Below are 25,009 nucleotides of genomic sequence, written 5' to 3' on the forward strand. Positions count from 1 at the left end.
TAGAATAATTTACTTAAGATCCTATATCATTTTATATATAGTTGTTTGAACTTTATAAATATAAATGGTTATTTATAAAATAAATTTACTCGAACAAAAACTCATCAATTGAGATTCAACATAAAAATCTAAAAAATCATAAAAAATTTCCATCCTTGATATATTTTTATGAATTGATTATATTATTTATTAATATTACATTTATTTATTTCTATATATATAGATAAAATGTAATATTAAATCTCATATTTATGTATCAACATCTATTTCTCTAAGATATATAGATTCATTGATTCATGATAATAAACCAGATCAAATAGAATATTTAGATAAACATATATTTAAAGAGAGAGATTTTCACTGATTGATTGTCTAAGAGAATGCGATAACAGGACCACCATCACTATCGTGAATAAACCATGCAACTGAAATAAGAATAAACAATTCAACATAAGTTGAATTGTGATCATAATAAACCATATCAATTGGAAATGGAATCGGAATAGTTATTAATTTATTGTGCAAGAGAATGTGATAACAAAACCACCGTCACTATCGTGAATAAACCATACAACTGGAATAAGGACAAACAATTCAAGCATTCCAAATCAACATCACATTAAAGTTAACCTAAGTTGTCGTGTCATGAGAAACCATGCAATTTTGATGATTATATATTTGACAAAAACAGACGCAGAGCGGCGATGGTAAGATGACATTGATTTGAAAGGAGCCTTATCATTCTTTCTTTACTTTATCGTATGACACTTTATAGGGAACGCCATTGTTTATTCTAACCTGAGAGCACCCGCATTAGAGTTTTCATTACATTTATTCCTTGACGATTTTATTTTAAATAAGTTTTTTTTTTACTTTACATTAATTTTAAATTAAAAGAAACACTAAAATAATAAAAAATATTATCAATCCAACTAAGCCACTAAAATCATAAAATATCCACCGTATATGTACAATTATTAACTTACTCCGTTACACAGTGCATTTATATTATTATTTAAAATCACTATTTATATATATATATTTTCATGAATTTAATTTGAATTTATTATAAAAGTAATTCAATTAGCAATAACTATGATATGAAGCAGTGTATAAAATGTAATGTATATATGGTTGGGGAGATGCAGGTTGGATAGCCCGCTAACAAGCGAATTCTCATCTTTTATTTAGTGCCCACTTTCCAAATTCAAAATGGTAGCGGGCTATCTAGCCTGCATCTCCCCGGGCATTTAATGCCCTATGGCAGGGTGGTTAGCCACTGCCATGTATATATGAGTCATACGCTGAAGCTTACTTATATTAATTTATTTATTTTTTTGCTTCCGCTTGTTAAATAGTTTGAGTTTTGAAATTTGATTTCAAAAACTATAATTTAAGGACATTCAAGTTATTAAATTTACTGATGATCGGATTTTGTTTGGGCATAGTAATTCTTAAAATGCTTAAATTTGTGTGTGAGGAATTTTGAATTAGTAACCTTTACATTCTCAAATACATTAATGATACACCCACTCACAATTTATTCTATATCCTACTGGCTTTTTAACTTAAATTTTAAATTCACTCTAAAGAAATAATTCAATTAACAACCATAGTAATAAACAGTATTTTGTAAAATGTAAAATTAATACTACATATATACTAGCTTCTTAACTTAAAGAAATAATTCAATTAACAACCATCGTAATTAGCAATATTATGTGAAGTGTGAAATAAATACCAGATATATTCAGAACTTTTGTAATTTATTTAATTAAGTTTATAGACTTAGTTTATTTTAGAATAGATTTTTTAAAATTTTGATTTTTTAGAAAGTAAATAATTATAAATAAGGTAAATAATTTTACTTATATAATATAAAATAAACTCTAAACTATTTTTCGGATTCCTGCTTTCACAGAGGTCTCAGCTTTACAAATTCTCAACACTATGAATATTATAATCAATATATTTATGTATCATTTACTTTACATACCTCTGCTGGTAGTTATCCGATTCCTCTATTAAATACAAAAGTTGATGTTGATGTTCCCTTCAGACAAATATGGAAAACACGCCAGTCTACTCATTCTTTTCTTTTCTTTCCTTTCCACTTTCAACGAAACCATCATTTCCATCCGTGATGACTGCGTCAACAGCCCACGAATCCATCAATTTTCATCCGTGACGGAGTCCGTCAACTGCTCGACAGAACCAAGGGAGAAAAGAATCGAGCGAGACTGGTCGCCTTCTTTGGTCCGCCCTTTAAAATGCGATTTACTCAACATGAACCCTAAACGAGTTGCACGTTCCATGCCTACTGCTACTGGTGTCCTCCTACCGTAGCAATGAGCAATTTGAGAATAACATTTTCTCCCACACCGACAATAAATTAGGTGAAATAGCGCGACCCACTACCATATAATTATATTTATAATGCTTGCACTTTCCTCACTTCATGACTCAGAGTCCACAAAAAATAAAACGGATTGGCTTAATGGTTTCCATCGTCTGAAAGTAGAGGGCCCCTAATTTCGAGTGAAGAATAGTACATCCTCATCTGAAACCCACAGGATAGAAAATCTGTTTCTTTACCACTCAGAGACGAACAAGTATTTTATCAGCAGTATTCATGGCAGAAGCCCAATATCAAGTGTACTTGTCTATTCTAAATTAATATCATAAAATCATGCAATGTCATTTGTGGATCGCCGATGTTTAACGGAATTTACGAGTGAAGGGCAGTCCAGGAGCTATTGCAATGTCAGTGACATCAAATATTAGCAGCGCTACTCAATCACTGGGCAAAACTCCAGTTCCCTATCTGTTGGGTGGAGTGGGTACCATGCTTGTTCTCATAGGGTTTTCTCTGATTCTTCTGGCATGGTCCTACATCAAAGACTGCAGTGCTGCCCATTCAGAAGAAGAAATTAACAACAGATCATCAGGGCCTCGTCTTATTGTTGAACATGGTGATGGTGGAGGGAGAGAGATGACGAAGGATATGGCAGGACTTTCAGATGATAAGGGCGAAAGAGTGATTGTGATCATGGCTGGCGATGAGGAACCCACCTTTATTGCTAAACGAACGTCTTTGGCGGTTGAAATTTTAAATGCCAGTGAGTAGATAAACTGTACCAAATTTCTTCTTCTTGTTTTGTTGATGTAGATCTGTGAGGCCAGGCCTGAAATATTATGATTTAGGATATCAGCTGTTCTGAGGTTGAATTTCACCAGCGTCTACATTTAATATAGGCTGGGAAATTCTAGCCTTACATATGCAGAGAAAGAACGCTTAACGTACATTGTTTTATGGTGTTTATGGCTAAATTAGTTTGGTGTTACTAGCTGATCTTCAGCTACGCTTTTCCAACTGGTTGAATGAGTTAATCCATGAGATAGACATAGATTCTGTAGCGTTTAGAAGACCATTGTTGATATTTTTTATTGAATTGTATAACGTCCATATTAGAAACCCTGAATTTTATCACTTCAGGTGGGTCGAAATGTGTTGTTTTAGGTTTAGAAATAAGTGTTATATAATAAGGAGCAACATGTAAATTATGCATAAACGATCTGAATAATCGCTCCAAAGAGTAACCTGAGTATTTTTTTTTGTTTGCTTTCAATCTTCAATCCTCATGTGTATTCTTTTGTTTGAGTTGTCATGGAGTTCAATCCCACCGTGAGTATCTTTTGAAGGGAAATAAAAGAAATTTAAGAGGAGATTTAAAAGTTGAGGGCATACTTCAATGTAAGTCAAAGTATTGAAGTCATTAAGAAGGTGTTCGTGTGGTTACAACTATTCTCTAAAATTTTGTCTATGTTTTGATTTTGGAGCTTTTATTCTTATCTAAACCAGTTCATCTCGCAATGATTAAGGTATTCATGCTTTGATTGAGACTTATCTTTCCATTTTTTCTTGTGTTTGATCACTTAGCTATTCTTCAACGTCACAAGTTGATCTCCCAACTTGGTCGCACAATTGTTTTGGGCTTGCCTCCACAAATTGCACGATCCTTGAGGGCAAGCAACCTTGATGACAAATTGCACGATCCTTGAGGGCAAGCAACCTTGATGATTGGAATTGTGTAGTCATGATTGCGAGTAAGTCTTGAGCTAAAAACTGCACAGTCATGGGAGGCAGCGCAACAATGAGCGAGAAATTGTGCAACCTTCACTGAGCTCAAAAAATACATAGTGCACTCAGTGGGAAAGTTGTGAGAGTTCCCTAGAAGTGCATTGTGCATGGCAAGTTTCCCCAAAAAAGAAAAAAATAAAAAATAAAAAAGCATCCCTAAAAAATAAGGACCTATTTTTAGAATCCTGAAGGAAGAACTTACGGAATTTTTAGAAACTTACTTAAGCCAAGTGTTGTTTTTTCCTTGATTTTAGGCATGCGCATCATAAACCCTAATTTGTCCAAATCTATTTAATCAATGCTTCTAGAGCTCATTTTCACATTCGATCTTAGAGCTCTAACATTCCTGAGGAGATCAAGGAACCTTCATTGCGATCATCAGTGCTTTTCCTGATGAGTTTTTCTTTTCTCATCTTTTGCCACTTTTTCTGTCATTTTTTTTTGTTTCACTTGTGTGAGTGTTGTTTCACTTGTTTCTCTTCGTTGTTGCTCACTTTTTAACTTATTTTAACTTGTAGAAGTTTTGTTTAAAGTTTTAGATTGTCTTTACCAATTGTCGCATTAGTTTTCCTGTTTTTACACCAACGGTTGTCATTGCGGCTACTCTCCTCACATACTTCATTTTCCTTTTGTTTGATTAGTTGCTGCACCTGATTTGCATGCATTTACTTACACTTAGTATGATTTTCACTCAGCATCACACTATCTCTCAAATTTTCTCATTTTCCACACTTCCCTTTGGCATATATGCATTCCCCTTTCTCAGTTTTCACTTTGCCTAGTTGGCACTCCGCAATCCTAAGGCTCAAGCCACAAGCTTGGCCTTTGGAATTACGTAGCGCATAGTCCAAGCTGGATCCAACTACGAACTGTGCAATTCTAGGAGCCAATATGCCATCCTTGGTCACTGAGACTGCGCAATGCGCAGTCTCTCCCAGGCATCTCCCTGGATTGAACTTCACATTGCATAGTTTTTACCATTAAGCTTCCATCTTGGCTACTGGGACTCCATAGTGCATAGTTCCCATGGGCAAGTAGTCCCTCTTGACAAAGATTTCTGGGCAATCCTCCCTATTTGATGCCTAGTTTGCTGCTCGAACTTGCCTTGTAAGTTGTTTTTCTCAAGACTGACATTTTCCTGCCATGAGTGTCCTTTCTGTGGCACAGTTACAGTAGTGGTTGAGCACCTCTCCAATAGTCACTATTACCATGGAATCTAAGATAGATGCATCAAAGGAAACCACTAAGAGAAGTACTGGGGAAGCAGTTGATCAAACATCATTTGATTTGCCAATGTATGCATATACTAAGTTGTTTATAGAGAATGGATCATCTCTGACATGGCAATGAATTAAATATTCTTTTGCAAAGGACTTTGAGCCAAACTTAGAGGATCAATAGGTTTATCTCAACATCTGACAATGAGGGCTATACAAAGTTTCATGCAGGTATCCGTATTCTTGTTTACATAAATCATCAAGTGGATTGTCTCACTCATTGATGAGAAAACCATGATGTTGAGCAGTGCCAGCGGGCATACTTACCACCTTTCGGGCATAAAACTTTCAAGAAATGTATCACTTGCCTAAGCCAGTAGAGCACATTGACTCACTCTTTTATGCCACCCACAACTATGTGAAAAGAAGACACATTTTCAAACGTTGGGTGAAAGAGCCATCAAATTTTTGACAGACACCCATCCATGTGTATAAGACAAAGTACCTCAGGAAGGCTTACCAGCTCTTGGTTATCTTTTCTTACAGAATCCATGGTCAAGAGAGCACATAAACCTTTCCTGAAGGGTGGGCAATCTTATTGGATTCGTTGGTGAATGATGGTAGGTCGTTTAGCTGGTTAGATCTATTGGCTCGACAATTGAAGGCCCATGTAGCACATGGTCAGAATCTACCCAAGTGCAAGCAAGCAAGGTTATATATATATGCATACTTACTCGATGCAATATGATTGCAACAAAAGTTCCCTAGCATGAACTGGACATGGATACCACGAGAATATGTCATCCACATCTATTTCAAGTTGCTTTCTTAATGTAGTTATCAAGGAGCAATGTCATGGCTAACTGACCACTTCGTTATCCCACTATACAAGCTTATCTGTGAAGAATATCTTCCTTGCATGTCATGAGAAGAAATGGAAGCGATAATAGACATCGTAGGATTGTATGCCCCACCAAGTGGCACCTTCATTAGAGTGTTTGGCAGACAGAAGCTTCTCAAGAAGAAGAAATCACCATGGCCCAACCTTCCTTTGGAGATTGGATTATATACGAGATAAAGAACTTGAAATTCACATATGTCGAGGCTAAGGAGATAGTGAAATTTCAATTCGATGTTAAGGACTTTAATTTGTATGATCCTCGCAGTATTTTCGAGGACCATTGTATGAGAGTTTATGTTACGTGGATCAGCAAGGCATTTCATTAGTGAAAGGAGGACCTATGGTGGTACTACTACAATGCCTTCAAACACAATGAGTCAGTTAGAAGGCAATAATCCCATGGAAGACAAGGGAAAGAGGAAGATTTTTTATAGTCTAGAGGGAGAACAAAGTTATAAAATGAAAGTGGATCCTCTTGTCGCAAAAGTAGCTTTAGCAGCAAAAGTAAAGAGGAGGTAGAGGAAACAGAGAAAAGAGTAGATAAAGAGAGAAAAGAAGAGGTTGCAGGAAGTAAAAATGAAGCTGCAAGAGAAAGAGAAGAAGCAGAAGGAAGGATAATAGTTGAGGAGGAAGGAACGTGAAGAGAGGCAGAAGCAGGAAGAAGAACAAAGGTAAGACAACATGATAGAGGAAACAACGCAATATAGGTGGAAGAAATAGAACAGGAACAACTGGTTGTCGAAGAGGAAGGTGAACAACTGCAGTATCGAGATCTTCCTGAGTATATTGAACAATTGATCTAAATGATAGACATGGATATGGAAGAGGAGCCACAAGACGAAGATGTTGACCTGATGCTGAGAGCACTATAGGTTATCCCTTAGTCTCCCCCACCTCCAGTAGAAAATCTAGCCAAGAGTGAGCAAGGGGATGTTGTTCTCCTTGATGACGATCCGATAATGGATGTGTACAATCTATCATTCGATGAGTTATAAAATAGGATTGTATAAACACAGAGAAACTACTTTCGATATGATCACACATCACTTGCATTCATTAAAGAAAGGGTGATAGTGTCGGACACTATGAAGCATCCAAATTCCATTTTCAAAGAGAGCTTGGCCTATGTAGGAGAAACAAGATCAAATCTTCAATATTTGACGGCCGAGAATGAGCAACTGGCATAAAACTTTCTCATTTTTCAAGTTTGAAAGTGTGTACCTTCTTCTCGTCGACTCACAATGTGTTTGACACCATGGTACATCCGTAGAGTGCCTGTCATGTTCTTTCCATTTTTACTTTTCTACGGTAGAATTCAAGCTTCGAACATTCTGGTATGTATTGTCTTACCTGTCTTGTTTATTGGTTTCCTTGTATATCCTTTTTAACATACATGCCCTCACCTACATAGGCTATCTAATGCATCGATGACTGCATTAGAAGTATCACTTTACGTAAGTTGGCATATGCTCTTCTTAGGTTAGGAGTAGGATTAGTTGTTTCCTTTTTGTTTTTATTTCCTTGATTTTCTTTCATTCGCCTCTACCCTACTTCTTTCATTCTCCTTTTTTCTTTTCATCTATAGATTTTTTTTTGCATGAAACTGTGTTTGGATTCTAGACAGGCAAGGCGAAGTCCAAGAGGAAGCTATACTACTATAAAGGCTTCGTTATATGTCTATTCCCTTTCCTTATGTGAATCTTGAATTTTATTTAGTAGATGATACTTTGATGAAAAATATGTCCCTTTTGGAGAGAGTCATTTTCAAATCACCATGCTTTCACTTTTAACTACTACCACCTACTCTAGTCGATCTTATATTTTCGGTTAACCCTTGTCAACTAAGTCAAGTAGAGTAAGGAGAAGGGGAAAACATTAAAATGTATGTCAGAGGTATATATAAATATCCTTCTTTGAATGGACAACCTCATCTGCTCTCAATGAGTCGCTATCCCTCTTCCACCCCATGAAATAAATAAGTGCTTATGTAGAGTTCTTTGAAAAAAATTAAGATGAAAAAAGGGAAAAATTAAATAAAGGGTGAAAGAAGAGAAAGGATTCCTCTGCATAGAGGTGAAGAAAGTTACTCTGTCAAGGTACTATCCAGGCTCGCTGGTAGTGGAGTAATTCTTTTGTTCTTGAGGTGACTCCGTTGGGGTACTGTCGAGGGTATTGAAGTGACTCCTGCTTTTGTACCAATGGTCGCCATTGCGGCAACTTTCCTCACATACTTATTTTTCCTTCTATTTTATTAATTGTTGCACTTGATTCACATGCATTTATTTACACTTAGTCATATATGTGCTCATCTCATCACTACCTCTGAGATTTTCTCATTTTTAACATTTTCCTTGGTCAAATCTACATTCCCCTTTGCTGGTTTTCACTTTGCTTAGTTGGCACTATGCAATTTTCAGGCTCAAGCCACAAGATTGGCCTCTGAAATTGTTCAACGCATAGTCCAAGATGGCTTAAACTATGCACTGCACAATTCTAGGAGTTAGTCTTCCGTACTTGGACATTGAGAATGTGAAATGTGCAGTCTTTCCCAGGCTAAACTGCACATTGTACAATTTTAACCATCAAACTTCCATCTTATCTACTAGGACTATGCAATGCATAGTTCACACAGGCATCGAGTCCCTCTTGCTAGGGAAAACTACACAATCCTCCCCTTCTTATGCATGGTTTGCTGCTTGAACTTTCCTTGTCAGATTTTATTCTTAAGGCTAACATTTTCTTTCCATGAGTGCCATTTCTCTCCCACGGGTACAACAATTGGTGAGCACCTCTCGAGAAGTCATTGTTACCATAACATCTAAGAGAGATACATCAAAAGAAACCACTAAGAGTAGTACCAGGGAAGTAGTTGAGCAAACATAAATTGATTTGTCAGTGTATGCAAGTAGCCGGTTGTTTTTATATAGAAGGGATCGTGTCTAACCTAGAAGCATATTAAAGATTATTTTGCAAAGGAATTTGAGGAAAACTTAGAGGATCAAGAGGTTAATCTCAGCATCCAATGGTTAATGATATACAAGGTTGCATTCAGGTACCCCACCTTCCCATGTATAGATATCATCAGCTCAATTGTCTCACACATGGATGAGAAAACCATGACATTGAGTAGTGCCTGCATGTAGAAGATTGCCACCTTTTGGGCCCAATATTTTAAGCGAATTTATCACTTGCCTGAGCCAGTAGAGTGCATGGACTCACTCTTCTATGCCACCCATAGCTATATCAACAAAAGAAACATTGTCAAATGTTGGGTGAAATAACGATCAAAGTTTTGATAGACACCCACCCATGTTTACAAGATAAAGTCCCTCAGGAAGGCTTACCATCTCTTGGTTATCTTTTCTTGTAGAATCCATCATCAAAAGAGCATAAAAACCTTTCCTGAAGGGTGGGTTGTCTTATTGGATTAGTTGATGAATGATGGGAGATTTTTCAACTAGTTACACATGTTAGCTCAACAATTAAAGGTCCATGTAGCACAATCTTAGAATCTGACCAAGGGTGAGTGATAAATGTTCTCTATGTCTGCATACTTACTAGATCCAATCTATGTGCAAAAACAGTTCCCTAGCGCGAACTGGACATGGACACCATGAGAACCTACTGTGCACATTTATTACAAGTTTCTCTCGGAACACAGTTATCGAGGAGGAATGGCATTGATCACTACATCATCCCATTGTAAAGCCTTATATTTGAAGAGGATCCACCTTGCATGTCACAAGAAACAATGGAGGTGATAGTAGACATTGTAGATTTCTATGCCTCACGAGGTAGAACCTTCATTAGAGTGTTTAGCATAGAGAAGCCTCTACATGGCTTATGAAGGTATGCCACTAACAAACTGATCATGCAAGAAGCATCATACCATCTTTCTATAGGGTAGTCAGCAGCATTGTACTTGAAGAAGAAAGAACCATGGCCCACTCTTCCTTTTCATATTAAATTTTACGAGATAAATAACTTGAAAGTTGCCTATGTTGAGTCTAAGGAGATAGAAAAATTTGAATTCGACACTAAGGACATTAATTCGTATGATCCCCATAGTATTGGCAAGGATCATTGTATGATATTCTACTTTCCGTGGATCGATGGGGCATTTCATTAGCCAAAGGAGGATCCTTGGAGGTACTACTACAATGCCTCTAGACTTAATGAGATGGTCAGTTTAGAAAGGAATTCATAGGATGCTACACAAACAATGACAACTTTCATGGAAGAAATGACAACAAAAGGTAGCAATCCGGTGCATGACAAGGGAAAGAGGAAGATTGTTGACAGTCCAAAGGGAGAAAAAGGTTTCTAAATGAAAGAATATCCACTTGTCACGAAAGTAGTCTTCAGAGAAGAAGCAAATAGCAAGCAAAGGATAAAGAGAGAAGAGCTCAGAAAGACAAAAAACCATCAATTGTAGGAAGAAGAACTGAAGTTGCAAGAGACAGAGAATAAGCTGAAGGAATAACAAGAGTTGAGGATTAAGGAATGAGAAGAGAAGCATAAGAAAGAAGAATAATAAAGGAAATGCATAATGACAAAGGGGATAATTCTGATATAGGTTGAAGAACTAGAATAGGAACAAACAACAGCTGAGGAGGAAGGTGAACAGATGCAGATTTGAGACCAAATTTAACAATTGATCGAAGTGAAAAACATGGAGCTAGAAGAGGAGCTGCAACGTGAATTTGTTGACCTGATGTTGAGAGCACCACAGGTCATCCCTCAGTCTCCACCACCTCAAGCAGTAGATCTAGCCCCAAGAGAGAAAAGGGATGTTGTTCTCCTTAATGATGATTTGATAATTGATGTTTACAATCTATCATGCGATGAGTTCCAAAAGAGAATTGTATAAGAACGGAGGAATAACTTTATGGATGATCACGCAAAACCTACTTTCATTAGAGAAAGGATGATAGTGTCAGACACTAAGAAGCATCCAAATGTCATTTCTGAAGCCAACTTGGCCTATGCACGAGAAACAAGATGAAATATTCAGTATTTGATGGTCTAGAATGAGCAACTAGCATAGAACTTGGAGGCTTCCAGGCAAGAGGCATAACAAATCCAACCAGGAGCGCAAAATGTCATTTCTGCATTGTAGGAGATGAGAGCAGCGATACATACTGAAGTATCAACACTTGGAGGAACCACACAAAAGATCTATGACAAGTTGGTCACCATACATAAAGAAGTTGTATGTTTGCATGGCTTACAGCAACAAAGCATACAGTTTGTTAAAAATACCAAAAACATACAAGCTTCCATTCCCTATGTGAAAGTGTGGACAATGTGGCACAAAGGGGCCCCACTTGACTTAGTTAAGAAAACGAAGCCATGGGTAGAACTGGAGGAATTGAAGGTTCGAATGTTGATTTATAAAAACAAGCAGCTCACCTCATTCAATGGAACTATTCAAGCCTCATATGTAGGGTTGTATAGTACCTTGGATGTCTTGGTTAGAACACACCAAATCCCATTAGTCGATTCCCTCACCAAAGATAAAGCAAAGAACCAAGTCTGACAGGATGTCGAAGAGAATTTGGAGCATCTCAGATAAAATTCCACCAGGGAAGACTCGAATTTGAATGAACAGAACATGAAAAATTTCATCGATGGTCCTCAAAAAGTCACAACAATGCTTCTCATCATTCAAAATGAGTTGGACATAATTTCCAAGGCGATGTACTCAAATGCCATGGAGGCTAGAGTATGCTTCCAACAAGTCACTCTTAAGTAGTTTGGGGGAACCATCACGCAATACCAAGCCTGGCACCAATATGTGACCAAGAAACATCAAGTGGAGGTTGTTGAGCTATAGTTTTCCCAAAATATAACATCATAGTGTTGTGTCTTGTTAGTTTGTTAAGTTGTCTCTATCATATTTTGTCTTATATAGGTTCAAGTGTAAAATGCAATATTATTTTTAATGATGTTGTATGTGAAATTCCAAGTGTCAATATTGGAATATGGAAAGTCATCATGTAATGTAATGTGTTATTTTGTGAAGAAGTTGAAGTGTGATGAGGATATTCTAAATGTCACAAAGGGGAGTTGAAGAGCCACCCCCTCTTGTTATAAATAGAACCTCATAACTCATATAACAGGATTTTGGAGCCAAATGTTTTGCTAGGCTTAGGCTTATGAAGAGCTTGTATAAATATTTTGAAGACGTGTTTTTGTGATAACCTATCACTTTGGATTGTGGATTATTCTGCTTTCATCCTGTGATGTCATTCCGATTGTGTGTTCTTTTCAGGCTGCATACTATTAAAAGCTTATAAGGGATGTGTGAAAACCCCCATGCATCTCACTTGACTCGCTGCAAGGTCATACACTTGCTTCTCACAATGTTATCATACTTACCTTTGTGCACTACTGCGGTCAAGGCCCTACATTACTAACCACTACTAGGACTCCTACTCCAAATGGTGTTAGGTCTAGTTGGGCTTCTTACGAGAGAGATCCCTTCACATGTTGGTGGGTCTAACACCGTAACACCTACTTATTTTTCTCTCCCATATTTTGAAAGAATAGCCACATATATCTAATCATGCTCAAGTATACAAGTTCCCATGTCCATATTGTCCTCGTTATGTTTCTAATGTTTTCTTAAATACTCTTCAATACATGTTTTTAAATATAAAAGAAATTTCCTTTCAACGTTGGTGTGATTAGCTTAGTCAAAGGTGGTTGTGTTTATTTATTACTTCGGCTTGGGGGGAATTTGATGTTACATGGTGTACATGAGGGGTTAACCTGGAAAACTTGTGCTCTCATTATGTATTAACCTAAATTCTACTTAGTATCGGATTTCATTACCAAGTGGTCATAATATGTAATGCTTACCCCTACCCTAGGTTACACCTATGCCCATCAAGTGATTGTATGCCCTGGGTATTCGTGAACCAATCCTCTCCGTACACCTATACGTCACCCATGTGATAGTCATGTGGATTGTAAGATACCCTTTGTGTCGATAATTGGATGGAGATCTCAACACATCAATGGTAGCTATTGCTCCTCTATACCCTAAGTCTATCTTTTCCTCGGGTCTTCACACATTCACCATTTTTGTGCCAAAGGTTACCCGCTCCTGTTGGTATACCATCGTTCAACTCTGGAGTGCAACAGCTAGCTAGGGCTTGAGTTGTGGCAATTTCCTCATTCCTTATGTTGACTGTTGCGATCTTTTTAGCTATCATGATGAATATTGTCAAGGTGTAGATATTCCATGATGTCGATACTCTCTCATTTCCTTTGCGGTGGATCTGCAACCTATTCCAAAGGATTATTACATTTCACTTATTTATTTTTTATACTATTGGAGTTTTCCACTACAAAAATAGAGGATTAGAGTCGTTCTTCATTTCACGATTTCAGAAATGTAGTGCAAAAGGTCTACAACCAGTCGATTTCATCAGCCTACCATATGTCGTCAGGCAAATTTTTTGTATTTCATCTTTCCTTACCAGAACCGAGGTTATTTTATCATAATCACTTTGTCTTTGGTCTCTACTATCTGTAAATTTCACCTACATTCCTCACACATTCTCTGTACGGTTCTTATTCTTTGCCGGTTAACAAAGTTTTTTTTTTTTTGTTTTAATTGTCTTATATTGGTTCACAGCTTGCAGCTGATATCTCTTTAGATTACTACCCACGTTTTCCTCTCTCCGTTACAAGGATTATCTAATGTCACCTCCTCGAAGCCACAGTCTCGCTTCCTGGTGGAACCAACGCGAGTCCTGCTCAGGTAATATGAGCATTTTGGTGAACCTGAGGTCCTGGGAATCTACCATTATTCACTGGTTTATAAAATTATAGTTCGGCGATAAGAAAATCTATTGGATTTCTCATTTCTTGTTTTAATTTACTGATTCTAGCACTCATATTTTTTCATGTTCCTTTGCAAGAGTGTGGCTATAAGGAGGTGTACACGAACAGGCTCACCCACGATGGGGTTTTAGGTACTCTTTACTTTTTTCATTCCTTCATTTCTTACACTACATTTTTTTTTATTGTACAATTTCAGTTTAACCCACCTAGTACACATTCCCTGACTCCCCTATCTTACAGGTGCATATTGCCTCGCCATCAATATACGTCTTTCTTAAATGGGTCGACACCATCAATAATGGCATAGAATCCCTTTTTCTACCAGGTTGGTCTGAATTCCCTTCTTTGTGGTTCAACTGTTACCTGGCTTTCTATGCAAAGATGATTTGGAGCGTGACCCGCGCGACCCACGATACATGTTTCATGTGAGAATTTTGGATATTAATTTTTTTTTTTTTTTTTTTTATTTCACTATGAAGGTCCTTCGTTCTCATCTTCTCCTCCCTAGGGACTACTTTTCTAGCCTAAGTTATAGTCGGTCAGTGTTTTGTTTTCCAGGTTTGCACTAAGGTGACCCTATCTTATTTGGGCACAGTCTCTATGAAATTTATGATAAGAACAACGCGGCCTTTAGTTTTAATAAAATGTAAATTCTTGTATAATTCATGACGATTTTTGAATATGGACTTTTCTCGGCAAATTTATTTTTTATTTTTCCGGATAACAGTGGTGTAATTCTACCTCTACACTATTTAATGTGTATATATATATTTAATTATTTCAATACCATTTATCTCTCATGTAAATGGAGTTATTCCATTCATTTTCTACATTGATGTCAATTATAAAGATGGAATTTCTACTTCATTAATGGTATCATTGTAACTTGTATTTCCCGAGCTTCTAGTTAATATATGTAAATACATTTCTAATTGTATTTTCCTTTGTTGTCAAGCAACCAAAGGAATTTAGTGATTTATGCATGTGTAACAACAAATAAAATAGTAATTTTTGGATGTATGAAGGCATGTAAACTAGTTATTTTGTTTGGTATTTTCTTATATACCATTCATTACTATTTCTCATTTTGAAATGCTGGCATGTATTATCTTATTACTTATGTACGATACTACTATAAGTTGTAATGACTTTCCAACTAGTAATTTACTCTCTAGATTAATTTAGTAATTGATTTAAAACAAAATTGGATAGGTTCCTATGGGTCCATTATTTTTAATTTCCACTACTATATGTGACAATTACTACTTACGCCTTATAGAAATTAAGTGTCATTGATTGTTGCAATTTCAAGTATAAAATAAACTACATTTCTATGAACTCCATACTACATATTCCATTAGATATTTTATAAATGATCCGCTCAGCTTCTTTAGTTGTTTCCCACCAAATTCATTTTTGACCTATGCAATTGTCTGATAATTTCGTCTTAAAAATAAATTTAATAGAAGGAAAGGAATTAAATCCATTATATGTTGAATTCTAGACTTAACACACTCGATTCATATTTAATCCCTCTCCTATTCTAAATTAACAAACATGATTTATCAAATATAACATCCACCCCTTTTGTGTGATTTTTGAATAAACCCACTAGTAAAAGATACATGCATCGTAGTAACAAAATTTTGTTTAATATAATTGATGTTTAAGTAATACGATCCATGCTTTTCAATAAAACAGTAGAGTAAATCTCCTAGTTGATTGCCATTTCAAATCACATAATCACGGGTCCCAAATACCTGCATCTCTATAGTAGGTTCAATTTTCTAGAGAACTAGCTTTATACTACAAATAACGCTAAAATGAAACAAATACATATGATAATTTTGATGAAATAATAAAATAGTAGTTAGTTCAAATAGAATCACCACTAGGGGTACTTGGAAATTTCACACCTTTTTCCATACATCCTAGAATTGTTTCCTCCAGTTCACCACCAAGTTGAGAAGTTCTTGCTAGCTAGTGTATCAAAAACCTCTATTGATCCTTCAATAGGTATTTTAAACCTTTCTTTCATGATAACCTTTTCCTTTAGTGGTGTCCCACTTTTGTTCTCCTTAATGTCCACTTGCCTAGGGTTTTCCTTAGAAGCCCTCCTTTCTCTCACATGATGCTTTTATGCTTATCGAGGCTTAACATATTTCCCTAGCTAAGAAATTTAATGGATTTTCTCTCCTATCGACTAAAAATTATCTAGAATCTTTATCATGAAATAATTATCCCAATCTCTTTTACCAATGAGATTTTTTTTTCTTTCTTTGGCAATAATCTCATATTCAAGTGTTTCATACCCATGTACTTCAATTCCATTTATTTATTTATGAATAAAATTATTTGTTTATTTACACAAATATTTCAATGTATTTCATAGCTTTTCCACCATTCCTACTAAAATCATCCAGTCTTAACAAGGAAACAACATTACATCAATTGAAGGGTATTACTTTCCTCCCCCCTTTTAATTCACACTATCCTAAGTGTTTATTTACCAATTATTTCCCTATCGAACAATGTCAGATAGTTCTTCTGCATCTCATCTTCCTACTCCCATGTACCGTCTTCGGGAGTAAAATGCTTCCATTTCATTTTAACCTGAATGATGGCTCGAATATAAAGCCAAATCTCTTTCCAGTCTAGGATATAGAGAGGTTCTACCTTAAATTATCCTTCAAGTTTTACCTATAGCATTCTCCAATCAATTATGGGAGTTATCATGTACATATTTCTGAAGTAAAGATACATGAAAAACATTATAAAATTTAATATGTCTGGATAATGATAATTGATAAGCTATGGGTTCAATTCTAACCAAAATTTCAAAAGACCTACAAAACCATGGTGCTAATTTTGGATTGGTGTCTATTCGTAAAGTACTTTTCCTTGGTTTCACTTTGAAATAAACATGATCTCCAATTTTGAAATACATGTGTGTCCTTTTCTTTTTTATCTTCATAGCTTTTCTGTCTATCATGTGTGATTTTAATTTTCTGTTTAATCCTCCTTACTATTTGTTCCCTTTTGTGCAAGGAATCCATCCCTAAGATCAGTCTATCCTCTAGTTGAGTCCAATTGAGAGGTATATGGCATTTTTTGCCATACATAGCTTCAAAAGGACTCATTTTAATGGATGTTTGATAGCTATTAGTATAAGGAAATTTTGCTAAATGTATAAATTATTCCCATCTATTAGGCTTATCCATGACATACATCCTTACCATGTCCTCTAAAATATGATTGTTCCTCTCAGTTTGCCCATTAGTTTGGGGATGATATGTAGTGCTGAAATTTAACTGAGTTTCCATCCCTCCAAATAATTCCTTCCAAAATTTTGAGGGGAATTTGGCATCCCTATCTGACACTATCATCTTGGGTATTCCATGTAATCAAAAAATTATGTTCGTAAAGATATTAGAAATTTTTGTCATGCTATAATTAGGTTGTACGAGTATAAAATGGGTTCCCTTACTTAAGGTATCCACCACCACCATGATGGAGGCATGTTGCCTCTTGGTCCTCGATAGTCCTATGATGAAATGAAAAGAAATTATTTCTCATTTCCATTCAAGGATAGGTAGTGGATTCATCAACCTTGTAGGGTGTTGATGTTCAACCTTTACCACTTCTTTCTTCATATCTGGAAAAAAGAAATTCTTCCTTAATGTTGTGATCATATTTTGGTACCTAGGATGTCCTGCGTAAGGTTCCTTATGATATTCATCATGTATCATTTGTTTCAAGGAATGTAAATTAGGAACATATAATATTTTCCTGTAAATTAGCAATTTTTTAGATTTTTTTGTGTAACCAGGAATGTTAATATGTAGTAAATTTTATTGAATTTCGAAGTATTTTGGGTAACTCATTATGGAATTCATAATTTTCTCTATAAAATATATATTAACACTACTAATAGAAACCTCCATTAGAGTGTAGGCATGCCTTCTCAAAGTGTCTTCTATCTTGTTTTCTTTCCCTTTTGTGTATCTAATGCCAAAATTGAACTCACTAAGAAACACCATCCACCTAGCTTGCTTGGCATTGAGATTTGGTTGGATAAAAGGGTATTTTAAGCTGATGTGATCGGTTACCAGAGTAAAATTATTACATAACAAATAATTCCTCAACATTTAAAGGCATGTATAACAACAACTAGCTCCAAATAATATACAACATAATTTCTTTAATGCGTTTTTAGTTTTCTAGACTCATAAGCGTAAAACTCCTCCTAGCCCCCCCATATAGACATCGGTGCAAAATGTAAAAAAATTATTTGGGTTTGAAAGTTTCAATATTGGAGCTGTTGTAAGAAAGTATTTTAGCCTATCAAAACTTTCATGACATTTGGTAGTCCGTCCAAATTTTACTCCCTTCTTCTATAGAGAGGTGATAGGATATGCTAGTTTCGAGAAGCCTTTATAAAACTACAGTAATATCTCGTAATTCCCATAAATGATGAAACAACAGACACATCCTTTGGTATGGGCCAGTTTACCATGGCCCTAAGCTTCTCTAGATCAGCCCCTTGTCCATCCTTTGTAATCATGTGACCCAAATATGATATTATGCTTTTATAAAACTCACATTTACTGAATTTGGCATAAAACCAATGTTCCCTTAGAGTTTTCAATACCAATTTTGAGTGTTCTTTATGTTCTTCTTCATCTTTTGAGTATACCAGGATACCATCTATAAACACCAACACCAATTTGTGCAAATAATTGCTAAATGCATTTTTCACCAGACACACGAAATTTGTTGGTGGATTGGTAAGGTCAAATGGTAACAATACAAACTCGTAGTCACCATATCTAGTTCTGAAGCTTGTCTTATAAATCTATTCATTTTTTATTCTCAATTGATGATATCCAGTCCTTAAGTAAATTTCTGAAAAATTGGTTTCCCCGCTTACTTGTCGATAATTGACACATGTCCTACTATTCTTGACAAATAACATGGGAGCCCCCATGGTGATACACTAGGCCTAATATAGCCTTTGTCAAATAGTTCCTACAACTGCATTTTCAACTATATTAATTCAGGTGCAATCATTTGATAAGGATCTCTAGGCATTGGGACTGCACCGGGTACAAAATTAATGGAAAATCCTATACCCCTTTGAGGGAGGAAACCTAGAATTTATTCCAGAAAAACATCACAGAATTCCTTAATAACCGACAGGGTACCTAAGTTAAATTTCTCACCTTGTTGTTTACCTACTTCTACATGAACCATAAATAATTGACACCCATTCCATGCACTATTTTTCCTTTGTAAGGATGAAATTTGTCTAATTTATATGGGTTTTGGTATGCCTTGAACTATTTGAGTTTGTCCTTGCGGATTCACACATCTCACTGTTTTTTCTAAACAGTTTATAATGCCCCCTTTTCCAACCAGTCCATGCCAATTAGTACATTATATGATACTAGGGGAAGTACATTTAAGTTTACTGTTGTAGAATATCCCTTTAAGTCAAGATTACATTGCTTTACTTGGATGACCACTCTTATCTTGGTGTCTATTACTAGCTGTACCAGTCAAGATGTATTGCATTTTTCAGTTTAAAGTTTACATTTTTTTACCACCTATGGTCCAATGTAACTTAAACTAGATCTTAGATCAATTAAAATAGAAACATGTTGGTTGGAAATAGTACCTTCAATTTCAATCATTGTTGATTGATGTTATGCTTGTCTATCCTCCAAGGTTGCACTTATCCTGGAAATATTTCTAGCAATGTCATTCACTATGGTGGCTTCATAGACAAATTGTACATTTTGAATAGATCTAGGATTATGAGGACAAGCCCTCAACAAGTGAGGTTCACCATACCCCGAACATCTTAGGGGTTATTTTTCTTTACCCCCACTGATATTTTTATTATTCAAATCAATAGGTTTTGCCACACCTTGAGAGTGTGTTAACATATTTATGTTCCCCTTGCTATAATTTTTCTCTTGATGGTACTTTCCAAAGTTTTTAAGATAACCAGGTTTCTATCATTTTACCCCACTTATAGGTTTGGATTTATCCTTATTCAACCAAAACTTAAAGCCTTCTCCCTGATTCATAAACTACTAGTAACACATCCCAACCTTCCTCACTACTTCATCCATTAACTTGGGATTTCCAAACTCAATCCATTCTTTCTAAATAGTAGGAAAATAGTTAACAAAACATTGTAGGTTGGTTTTTTCTTATTTATTGTAGGCAACATACCACAAAAAAATTGTAAACTTTGCCAAAAATTCATCCAGAGTTAACTGTCCCAACATTAACTCATGGAACTCCTTTTCATTGTCATCATAATAGCATTCGCTTAAATAATGGTTCTTGAAATCCTTCTAGAATTCCCCCCAAGTTCCTATCTTTACCTCCAAGATATGCACACTTTTGGCTTCCTCCCTTGAGAGAGCATTTTTACCTTGCAGCTGATAAATGACCAATTTTGCCTTTAAGTTTCTCTCATATTTGTAGACTTGTAAATATTTGGTCATATTCAGTAATCATGCTTCCTCATCCTCCTCCTTTTCCCCATCAAAATTAGGGTGCTTGATTTTCTAAAATTCCTCTTACAACTCTATCTGTCTCTTTCTCTTCTGTGTTCTTTGATATGTTTCATCAGACTCCCCCCAATTTCAAATTTCTCTGATTCTCTGTCTACTTTATTTCCTCTTTAGAATTTCGGGTTCCATTGTTCTATGCCTAAAATTTTCAGTGAACCCTCTGATCATCCTTTCCTGATCCTCACTAGCCTTTAACAGCCGCTCATTTTTGCTCCTCAGGCATGCAAAATCTTGTTGAATATTTCTAATGACCTCCATAAACTGAGTAGTTGTTGGGGTAGCTCCATTTCGCAATTCAACATACAAGTCTTCACCTGAGGTAATAGTTGGAGCCTCCTCTGCCATCTTTTTTTTATTCGGTTCACGTGCTTACCTTGCAATTAAAACAAAACCAATTGTTAGTTCTTCCTTCTATACTTCACTTCTTCAGGTTTACACAATGTAGTAGATCACCTAAGTTTTCTTATGCAGTACAAGATTTTTTATTTTTTGTATCTACCTGTGCATGTATATGGTTCCTTTCTTTGGTTATTTAAAATTGTTAGGATAGGGTTTTAATCAACCCTCCCTACTTATTTTCCTTTCCCATACTTTGAAATAATAATAACATATATTTAATCATTCACAAGTATACATTTTCCCATGTCCATACTGTCTTGCTTATGGTTCTAATGCTTTTCTAAATAAACTTCAATCCATGTTTTTAAACATAAAAGAAAATTCCTTTCAACATTGGTGTGATTAGCTAAGTACTCAACAATGGTTATGTTTATTTATTACTTCAACTTGGGGGAAATTTGATATTACATGGTGTGCACGAGGGGTTAACCTCGACAAGTTGCACTACTCATTATGCATTAATCTAATTTATACCTAGTATGGGATTTCATTACCAAGTGGTCATAATAGGTTATGCCTCCCCCTACCCCACATTGTGCATGTCTCCAGCAAGTGGCACGTATGCCCTGGGTATTCATGAACCAATCTTCCACATAAACCTATACCTTACCCATGTGATAGTCGTGTCGACTCTTAGAAACCCTCGACATGTATGGTTTAACGAAGATATCAACACATCAACGGTAGATATTTCTCCTCCAAACCTTAAGTTTATCTTTTCACAATGTCTTGATCCATTCACCATTTTCGTACCAAAGGTTAGCCGCTCCACCTAGTATATCGTCGTTCAGCTCTAGAGTGTAGCAGTTGGTTAGGGCTCGAGCTGTGGGGCTATCCTCATTCATTATGTTGACTGTAAGGATATTTTTCACTGTTAGGGTGACTATTGTCAAGGTGTGGGTACTCCATGATGTTGTCGCTCTCTCCCTTTCTTTGTAGTTGGTCTGCAAAATCTTCCAAAGGATTATTACAATTTACTTGTTTCTTTTTGATACTATTAGAGCTCCCCACTATAAAATTATGTGATTAAAGACTTGTCTCATTTCGTGCTTTAAAAAATGTAGCACGTGGGGCCTGCAACTAGTCAATTTCATTAGTCTACCTTATGTCGTCAGGTAAGATTTTTGGTTTTTTGTCTTTCGTTACCATAATTGACATTATTTTTTCAGAATCACTTGTCTCTGGTCTCTGCTAGCTATAACTTTCACCTAAGTTCCTCACTCTTTCTTTGTACATTTATTATCCTTTGTTGAATAACAAAGTTTCTTTTTGTTTTGATTGTTTATGTTGGTTCAGAGCTTGAGACGTCTGTCTCTTTGGATTACTACCCATGGTTTCCTCTCACCCTTATAGGGATTATTGAATGTCACCTCCTGAAAGCCACATACTCGCTTCTTAGCGGAACTAATGCGAGTTCCACTCAGGTAATATGAACATTTTGGTCAACCTTATGTCCATCGAATTTACTAATTTTCACTATTTTATAAAATTATAGTTCTGTGATTAGAAAATATGTTGGATTACCCATTTCTTATTTTAATTTATTGATTCTACCACTCACATCTTTTCATATTTCTTTGCAAGAGTGTGGCTATAAGGAAGCATACACAAACATGATCACCTACTTTTGTGGCCCATTGGCCATGAATAGTAAGTGTTTTAGGTACTCTTTAATTTTATCATTGCTTTATTTCTTACACTACATTTTTTACTATATAATTTCAGTTTAACCCACCTAGTACTAAGACTAGTACAAAATGACTAATTAGTTACTAAAAAAACAACTAAAATTGGCATATAAATGACCATTTTTCAGTCGGTGACCAATAATAGATAATTATAGTATCTTATAATGCAACCAACATTTAGTCATTTTTAGCTTAGTCATTAATTGGTTTCCTCAATTTTACCATCTAGTAGTATATTTAACCATAAATTTGGTCATAAATTTTTCATTGGTTTAGTCATTAATTGTCGCAATTAATGACCAAATACACAAAAAAAAAAATATTAATACATGAATCCTTGAGGAAACCAATTAATGACCAAGGAAATATGACCAAAATGTTGGCCGTGTTATAAGATACTGTAAATTAGCTATTAATAGTCATATATATGCAAATTTTAGTCATCATTTACAACCAATTAATGACCAAAGAAAATGACTAAATTCTAATTGTGCTATAAGATACTATCAATTAGCTACTAATAGTCATATATACACAAAATTTAGTCATTATTTTAATAAAAAAATTATCATTTCATTGGTAACTTATCTTTTTCTGGTATTTCATATTCATTATATAAACGAATGATTTAGTAGTTTCTATTCATTCCATTTAATTTAGTTCATAATAATTATAAACGACTAATTTAGTCATATATTCATTTTATTCATGTTCATCATTAGTTAATATAAAGTACTAATTTAGTAGTTTTAGATTTATTTTATGTGTTTATTATTATTCAACATAAATTAGTTAGTATGATTTTGCAACTAAATTTAAAAAAAATCATATGTGCGCTTGTTTATCTAATATGATAATGCAAAGTTACATATGTTAATTACAAGCTTAAATGATATCAAGTGAAAAATAAAAACAATTTCAACCATATAAATTTTATTATAAAAAATATCAATCATTACAATATGAGTTTCCAACTTAATATCGGTCGGACTACAATTTACACGTCAAATATTATTTCGTCATTAAAAACATTATCACTGTTTTGCAAAAGCATTGCAAGTGAATTCATCAACTATGAAGGTTTGACCATCAGTCTTTATGAGTGTGTCGTCTCTATGAGTGTGTCGTATGGAAGATATTGGCTCTAAGGGTGTCACTAGACATATTCTCTTCTCTCTCTCATTTTTCATTTGTCGATGTAGTGTTATTATTATCCTCTTTCTTCAATTGCTGCTTCTTACCATCAATATTGAGTTCCTCTCGTGAAAATTAAAGATACAATTTAAATTATAAGACATGAAAGACGATGAATACTTGAATATAAAATAAGGTAGACTATTTATACGACCTATACCTCAACATCCAATAGTGGCCACTATGCAGCTAGATGACCTGTATAAACAAAGAAAATAAAATGTCACCATGGAAAATAACACCTTAGGAACTTAGTATTCAACCTTCAACAAAATCTTCGGTACAATCATACCCAATAAGGTACATGTTAAAAATATCCGGCAATAGATAACTTGTGAAAACAAATGGAAAAAAACAAGATCAGTGTAAAAAATATCCTTATTGCTTTTTCTAAAAGATTCATGTTCCTTAAATTTGCATATTCTTTTTCGCACAATAAAATTTCCTCGCTACTATGGCCTATGTTCTTAGGATCATGAGATTGCTCCAACATCATATTGGATTGTGGAGACAAAATGATTCAACTTTACAAGATGAGTACCTCACATGGTTGAGTGAAGATGCTAGTTGTGAGTAGTGTTAAAACCTTAGGGAAGAGGAACACTAAGGCTTAAAAAAATATATCACCACTTGTCCACTGAAAGAAAACATTACAATCCCACAATGGCCTCTAGGAGTCAATTCCATTGGATGGGTATCACACTCTGAGAGATGATTGTCTAATATAATGAGAAGTGTACATATATTGTCACAATTCCCCTCACAGTCAGAGCCTATAGTTGTGTCCTATAATATTAATCATATTATACTATTTAATTATAAATTATGACTATTAGATAATTATCAGTTTCAATAATTAGTCTGAAGTTCTGTTTTTAGTATTTATGTATACATGAAAATATTAAGAAAAAAAGGTACTTTTCATGACTAGTTAATTTCAAGTGAATCTAAATACACAAGAAATTATGATGCCTCGATGTTTCTCTAGTGGTTATCCGTTCATTGTACCAATTGCTCCAATCTTCTCT

At 35.1% G+C, this 25,009-nt stretch overlaps 1 protein-coding gene across 5 annotated transcripts; it reads left to right on the forward strand.

Moving 5' to 3' along the window:
• Positions 1-2,516: 2,516 nt before the first annotated feature.
• Positions 2,517-14,856, forward strand: LOC149145494 (protein GLUTAMINE DUMPER 5-like). Of its 5 annotated transcripts, none has more exons than XR_016264165.1 (4): positions 2,517-3,119; positions 13,912-14,030; positions 14,191-14,244; positions 14,354-14,856. XR_016264165.1 is itself a non-coding variant. In XM_089447171.1 (3 exons), the coding sequence occupies exons 1-3, from the start codon at positions 2,762-2,764 to the stop codon at positions 14,389-14,391; spliced, it is 450 nt and encodes a 149-aa protein (XP_089303297.1). In that variant the 5' UTR covers positions 2,523-2,761; the 3' UTR covers positions 14,392-14,851. The 5 variants fall into 5 exon arrangements, 1 of the variants encoding a protein (XP_089303297.1); XR_016264164.1 differs by lacking the exon at positions 13,912-14,030 and having other exon boundaries at positions 2,523-3,119; positions 14,354-14,538; positions 14,657-14,849; XR_016264163.1 differs by lacking the exon at positions 13,912-14,030 and having other exon boundaries at positions 2,523-3,119; positions 14,354-14,538; positions 14,672-14,848.
• The last annotated feature ends 10,153 nt before the right edge of the window (positions 14,857-25,009 follow it).

This window comes from Pinus tabuliformis, chromosome X (genome assembly GCF_031772625.1).
Source record: "Pinus tabuliformis cultivar Carrire ecotype Pingquan chromosome X, CPIR1, whole genome shotgun sequence".
In the NCBI taxonomy this organism is placed as follows: domain Eukaryota; kingdom Viridiplantae; phylum Streptophyta; class Pinopsida; order Pinales; family Pinaceae; genus Pinus; species Pinus tabuliformis.